The sequence below is a fragment of the Ananas comosus genome, unplaced genomic scaffold (genome assembly GCF_001540865.1).
Source record: "Ananas comosus cultivar F153 unplaced genomic scaffold, ASM154086v1, whole genome shotgun sequence".
In the NCBI taxonomy this organism is placed as follows: domain Eukaryota; kingdom Viridiplantae; phylum Streptophyta; class Magnoliopsida; order Poales; family Bromeliaceae; genus Ananas; species Ananas comosus.
The window spans coordinates 62,151-69,295 of record NW_017893355.1 but is presented as its reverse complement, the minus strand read 5'-3'; the positions used below and the strand labels follow the sequence as shown (position 1 = coordinate 69,295).

General features: G+C 40.7%; 1 protein-coding gene across 1 annotated transcript in view; it reads left to right on the top strand.

Moving 5' to 3' along the window:
- Nucleotides 1-2,704: 2,704 nt before the first annotated feature.
- LOC109705754 overlaps nucleotides 2,705-7,145 on the top strand; it is a 7,777-nt gene continuing 3,336 nt past the window's right edge. Inside the window, exon 1 of the mRNA XM_020226529.1 lies at nucleotides 2,705-7,145. This exon is cut by the window's right edge and continues 3,336 nt beyond it. Within this exon, the coding sequence (XP_020082118.1) occupies nucleotides 6,740-7,145 (406 nt within the window). The 5' untranslated portion in view covers nucleotides 2,705-6,739.

Genomic DNA, 7,145 nt, shown 5'->3' with positions numbered 1-7,145 from the left:
TTGACTATTGATGGTCTTTGGATCAATGATATTTCACCAACCATCAACTAAACTTTGATTAAATGGAATGATCCAAGGGCCAAAGAACTGGATCTAAGGGCTAAAATTCTAAAGCATCATCCGCCTGATACGTCTCGAAGTATTTTAGCTGGATTATATTCTTAGTATAGATTAGCTTTTTAGTATAAAATCAGTCTTAACATTGCTATTTATGTGTATGTCAGATATGAAGTGAATCATATTATATGCTGCTGGTTGAAAAGATCACAAAAAGACAACATAATTAAATATATGATAATTAAATTCCAAACCTTTTGAAATGGAGGTTTAGAAGTGGTTTTGATATCATGTTATCCACAAAATATACAGTCTAGTTAAAATATATATTTGAGAATTAGTCTTAACAGGTTATGCTAGAAATTTTGTCACACTTTAGCATAATTTTGTTTCGATACTCAAATCTTTATTCAAATGTGTCTTACTTTTTTTTTATACTTTTACAAGTGTGGACATAAAAAATTTGCTCCATTGGAAAATTCTTTTGGAATTTTGAATTATGTTCAAAATGATCAGCTCATTTGGTTAGTGGAAATTTCTTATTCATTAGCTTTAAATATATTAAATCATTATTGGGACAAAGGTTTAACATATAATCAATGATAACATAACATGTTGGCCATGCCATGTCCCAATCCAAGGACCAAACAAAAAACTGTTGCCAGCTTAAAACTATATATATATATATATATATGTATCGAATCGATTCTTTTTAATGAATAGATCCGATCGCAACTTCGAATATGGAATTCAAAGGGATCAAATAGGAAATGATACTCTGAATCATATAACTGTAATGAAATATACGATCAACCAACATTTATCGAATTTGAAAAAGAGTCAGGGGTGTATCGTGGGAGACCATAACTGCCAATCATCTCTTTAATGACTTGGTGGGATGTGGTATTCTGAGGTTCCCCTTTTTTCTGTGATGAAGGCTTGGAGAGGTTCTGTAGATGGCACTTGACAGACTTGCACACCACTGACCGATGCCCGATCTTCAGGAATTTCCTGATTCAACTTCAGACCCGTGGCACTTTTGTCCTCACTCGAGAGCAAGTCTCTGCTATGGTTGGATTTTTTGACTCCAAAGGGAAAGGAGAAGCAAGCTCTGTCTGAGGACCAAGATACAGAGTGGAGTATCACCGAAGGAAAGGGAGGAAGTGGCTCTGAATCCGAACATTCATTCGAGACTGGAATGACTTACAAGCAAGTTCTGCAGAACCCTCCTGGGATGACCATTGGAAAATCTGAAGATCTTGAAGCACTAGATGTGTGGACACTGTTCGAGTCTGCTCCATGCAAAGATGGTGGAGTTTGGAGTTGTCAGATTGGCTCCTCCGTCACAAGTCCTCTCCCAAAAGTCGATTCCCAAACAGCCAGCTCTCATACTTGGGGGGCAACCAAGGAAGACCTGGGTACGGCAGAAGTCTTTCCAGAGCCAGGGACCGGCATCGAACAGATTCTCACTGCTGGGAAGAGTGTCTGATGCTCCATCGAGGCCAAGGATGGTCAAGGTTCCTGTCTATATATATATATATATATATATATATATATATATATATATAGAGTCTGGCTACTATCCTATTAATTGGATTGGGACTATTGTCCTATCAAGTTGTTTTGTATGATCGGAACTTCAAATTGATAATCGACACCGTTAAAATTGATCTACACAATTAGAAATATTTAGAAACTAAATTTTGTAATATTTAAAAATTATTATCAAGTTCATCTTAAGAGTTCAAAAATGAATGGTCATAAATGAATATCCTTCTTAAAATAGAGGTTAGACTTTCTCAATTTATAATCAAAGCTATCAAACATTATCTAAATAGTATAAAGAATTTTCTATCAAAAATTCAAGCAATTTGAATTGCTCTACACCGTTAAACAAGCAAACGGCTCATTTAGGCCGTAAAAAATTATCGATTTTACGACACTTTGATCACCATATAAATAATTTTTAAAAATTCTAAAATTTAGTTTCTATATATTTCAAATACTCTAGATCAACTTCAACGGTTCCGATCATTGATTCAGAATCTTTATCATCAAGAACAATTTGATAGGACAAGTGCTCCAATCCTATTAATAGGATAGCAGCTCTAGCCTATATATATATATATATATATATATATATATAATTGAGGTAGATTATTTTTAGAAGCACTAATCCTTTGGCGTTTCTAAGTTTCTAATCCTTGAATCTACTCCTTAATTACTAATATCTCTTGGATCAAATACTATTACACCTACCACCACCTATCACCGTTATCCCAACCCTACATTTCTACATCTAAGGATTAAAAACTCAAAAGCACCAATATCTTAGTGCTTTTGAGAGTATTCTAGATCAACTCTCTCTCTCTCTATATATATAGAAAGAGAGAAAGAGAGCTAGGCTGGTATACTACCGGTAGCACGGAAGCTTTCGTGCTACCAAGTTATTTTCAATGATACGGCTTCCAAATCGACGATCGGTTTCATTAGACTTGATCTATACTATTAAAAGTATTTGAAAACTACATCTTATAATTTTCCAATATTATTTGGCTAGTTATCAAAAGGTTTTAAATTTGACAATTTTAATAGTCGATGNTTGGAATAAATTCGTAAGCCGGGTCGGCTGATACGCTTTTAAATGGTTCTAGTTTTATATATTCCTTTTCTAGTCTTTCTATGTCGCAGAGTTGAAACCAAGAAAGATTTTTGACTTTCCGTTTCCGAACGTTTTCAATAAAACCTTCTCGTAGAAGTATTTTCACAATGTTTTCGGTGATATTAGTAGATGCTATTCGAACCCTTCCTTTTTTATCCATGTCAGCATTTCTTATAGAATAGAAGTTATTAGATCGGCAATAGTGTCCCTACCCATGACGAACTAGAATTTTAGGTTCCTCCTTATTATGATATAATCAACATGTTTCCTTTTTATTATTTATTATTAATAAGTATATACGTGAGACACAATCTACTAATTTGATCTATTTCAGATACCCTACTATATCATAGTCTCAACTACTAGAATTTATAATACTTCGGGAGCTAATTTTACTATAGTAAAATTCAACTGTCTCAATTCTCGAGCCAAAAAAAAGAAAAAGAAATGGTTAATGATACAATCAACCAATGAATTATTACTTATTTTTTCATGTAGTTTGATCATTAAGATCTATTGGGTCGAAGTAACTAAAAACTAATAATAATATTACTGAATCGTCAGAACTACTTCGATATATCCTTTGTAGTTTCTACCCATGATGCAGTTTTTGTAAATCCATATACATACGGTTCTAGTTATTGCATTTCTTTCTTTCCAACCATTCTTTCATTCAATTCTTCGTTCACACAGGACAGAAAGAAAGACTATCGAAAAGCTCAATCTCTCTTTGAGAGTCAAGCGATGTGATCCATCGCGGCGAAGCACGTCATTGTCTCATTCACGAAAGAAGGGGGTAGCCCGAACTGCCAGCAGGAAGAAGTGGTCATCTCGGTTCAAAGGAAAAAAGCTCTGTTCTCTCCTTCGTTCTGTCCCGGCAAACAAGGATAGGTAATCTCATCCATTGTCATCCTTAGGTTGCTTTCTCTGCAAGTGCTTTGTTCCCGATTTAGGCTCTTTCGGTTCCAAAATGGGGAAGTGGTCTCTCCGCAAGCAAGCGAGCTGGGCGGGGAACAAAAGAAGAAAGAGAAGGGTGAGGCCGGGTAGGGTGGGATAGAAGGAGCATTTCAGGCGATCAAGGGCGTCCCTGGGCGAGGAGTAGAGTTTTCTTTCGAGTCAAGGGGATAGGATAGAACGATGAGAGCTTTCCATTGGCTTCCCAGGGAAAGACTCCAGATGTATGAATGGGCAGGCAAAGGGATTGCCTTCTATCATTTAGCTCATACTTCTCTCTCCTGACCCGGGGCCCCCAAACAAAGGGGAATTAAGTGGATTAGCCTCCTCATCAATCAAACAGGGCTTGATATGCTATCCATTGGGGTGGTCCCCCGTGATGACTCGATACCAGTTGAACGTCGGTTATCGGTTCCGAGTTGGTCTTATACTCCATCCATGGGCAAACGTCTTTATGGTATCACTTCAGTGCAGCCCTACCAACAGAAGCTGCAGCTCCGCTGAGGCCTTGTGCCTCTCCAGAGCGCACTCTTTATGAGTCTGTGAATACCCTTTCTGTCATTGGTCCTTACCATTGGACTAAGAGAACTGTGTTCTGGTTGGACCATCTTATTAAGTTTAGGGTGGGACGCGTGCTGGCGTTGATTGTATGAGCTATCTGCCAATACAGTTGATGTTGGTGCCCTATACCTGGAGTCCGACTAGCGTGTTCTGTTGAGGGTGCGGGCTTTGCCCGCATTTTTGCCAATTGTAACTCCTATCCCTCAAGGGTTGGCAAAACCGCTCCGGTTGATGAGGATCCTTCGATCCGTCCGATGGGACGCTCGATATAAATGAAATGTTGGCCTCTTCGCTTCAAATGGTAGGGTAGCCGGGCGATCCGTTTTCTTTTCCTTTTCTTTGAAATCAGCAACGGACCTTATTTCTTAATGGGTATGACTGAGAAAATCCTCGGGCAGCTGTTTGTTTGGTTGGTGTTCTGCATGGATGACCTATTTGTTGAGATGGGTGCGTTTTCATTTACCATTTAAACGCGCAACTGCTGACCGTTTAGGTCCTCTTTTTTGTTTCAACACTGGTCAACCTCTTTGTTTTCTTGGCTATGGGACTTCATTCGCATTGACCCATCATCTTATCGTTTGGATGGATGGCGGCGGTGTATCCCGGACGTTCGGTTTTAAGCATATGCAATTTGGGGCGATGACCTTGTCATCGCCGATGAGAAAGTAGCATTACAGTATCAGGCCATCATGGCTGAGCTTCCTTCAGGTTGTCATATCAAAAGAGAAATCTCTCATATCACGATCTTTTTGCAAGGAGTTTGCCAAAGGCTTTCTCATTCGTCAGGGAAACTCCGTATATTTCCCTTCTCCATTCTCTGCTCGGATGATTGCCGCTTGTGTGAATTTGATTGCTGTGTGTCCCGTGTGTGCTCGAATAAGATTGTTTTAGGATTCTATTTAGTTGAATTTATTGACTCTGCGGTGCTGGTTATCGAGTTTATGGCGCCGCCCACCATCAAAAAAAAAAGTCAAAGATGGCGTCGGCATTTACTAATTATGCTCTCTCCTCATAGTGGTCCCCCCTTCCCTTGGTATTCAGGTTGTAAAATCCTGATAGGATAGGATACTGTTATACCTTGTTTTTTGTAATGGCCTATCTTCTTTAAAAAGCCGAAAGATAAGGATTTCCAAATTTAGCCTTCCTTTTTCTTTTTTAGGATGCTGGTCTCATGTTTGATCTGGTAGCGATTAAAGAATGAATCTTGCTCTGGCGATCATGGTGGGATTGGTACACCTCTATATGCTGTAAAATGAAGGTACTCTTGAGGTCATGCTACGACCGCCGATCGTTCCTGTGACCACAGGCCGTACCAACATCAAACTATCAACCTATCGGTATGATTTGTTGTTCACGTGTTACGATCTCGCTCGTCAGATTGTTCCCCCCTCCCCTGGTCAATGGCAGTGAGTTGATTGACCAAGGCTTTCCCTTACGACGATGGAATTTCTTCCATCGGCAAGAGTACCTCTGTTTGTCTCCTTCTACTTTAATGAAAAGCCTAGTCTCTCGATACTTGATAATTATCAAGTATCGAGAGGTGCTTACTTTTGTAGTTAACGATGAATACCCCATCCCATTCCTTTTTTTTTTAATAAAAAAACCTTACAATTTTGGGGCCGCTGTTACCATTTCCGCAACCTAAACCTAACTAATACTTAGTTGTTTCCATTTCCTCATCTGGTGATAGATCCTCATCTTCTTCTGGCTCAAATCCCTTTTTCATATCCAGGGCACGCTTTAGGTACGCTTTAGTTTGAGATCATTAAAAATATGCTCGACCTCGTTTATGTCCATGGTACCATCGCACGTACCTTCAACTATCAACCAGATGAGATAGGACTTTGAAAGGTCAGAGTCAGTCTCCTCTTTTAGGTCGTTTAGCAGTTCCCCAACCAGCTTTCTCCCCGAGAAAGCCTTCCTGAGATTAAAAGAAAAAGCGGATCTCTGGGATCAGTGAGAGTTCGGAACCAGCAAAGGGAGACTGAAAAGCCGTAGTGCTAACGCACGCCCTTCCGTTTTTCAGCAGGCTTCGACAGCTGCGAGCTCCGCGTCGAAAAGCGAAGCGAGCCGCGCTAGCGCGCTACTCTTCCTTTATGAGCGAGACTCTATCTAGATCTACTGATCTAAAGAACTCCGCGAGCGAACTGAGCGAGCCATGAGCCGCCTATCGGCAAGGCTTGGAAAAGCCTTAACTTTAGGCTCCCTTACTTCACTGAACTGATTCACGCGGGTCCAAACCAGCTGAGCTAGCTCATTTTTCCTTTACGAGATCTCGGCTCTTCGGAATGGTTGGAGAGAGCCCCGCCTCCTCTTGGTTGGCGCCGGGCCCGAGGGTGATGGGACTACTTCCTGAAAGAGCCTTTCGTTCAGGCCGGCTGGAGGGCCCCTGATCTATCAATAGAGGGAGCAAAAAACAGGCTTTGCTCCCCTTTTTTAAAATGAAGAAAGAAAGAAGGGTCGAAGTTTAGACCGCGAACACTAGTTCTACCCATAGAAAAGATCATGAAAGAGGCGATCAGAATGGTACCCGAATCCATTTACGATCCCGAGTTTCCAGACACATCGCACTTCCGCTCGGGTCGAGGCTGCCACTCGGCCCTAAGACGGATCAAAGAAGAGTGGGGAACCTCTCGCTGGTTTTTGGAATTCGACATCAGGAAGTGTTTTCACACCATCGACCGACATCGATTCATCTCAATCTTGAAGGAAGAGATCGACGATCCCAAGTTCTTTTACCCCACTCAGAAACGGTTTTCCGCCGGACGACTCGTAGGAGGTGAGAAGGGCCCTTACTCCGTCCCACACAGTGTACTACTATCGGCCCTACCAGGCAACATCTACCTACACAAGCTCGATCAGGAGATAGGGAGGATCCGACAGAAGCACGAAATTCCTCTTGTTCTGAGAA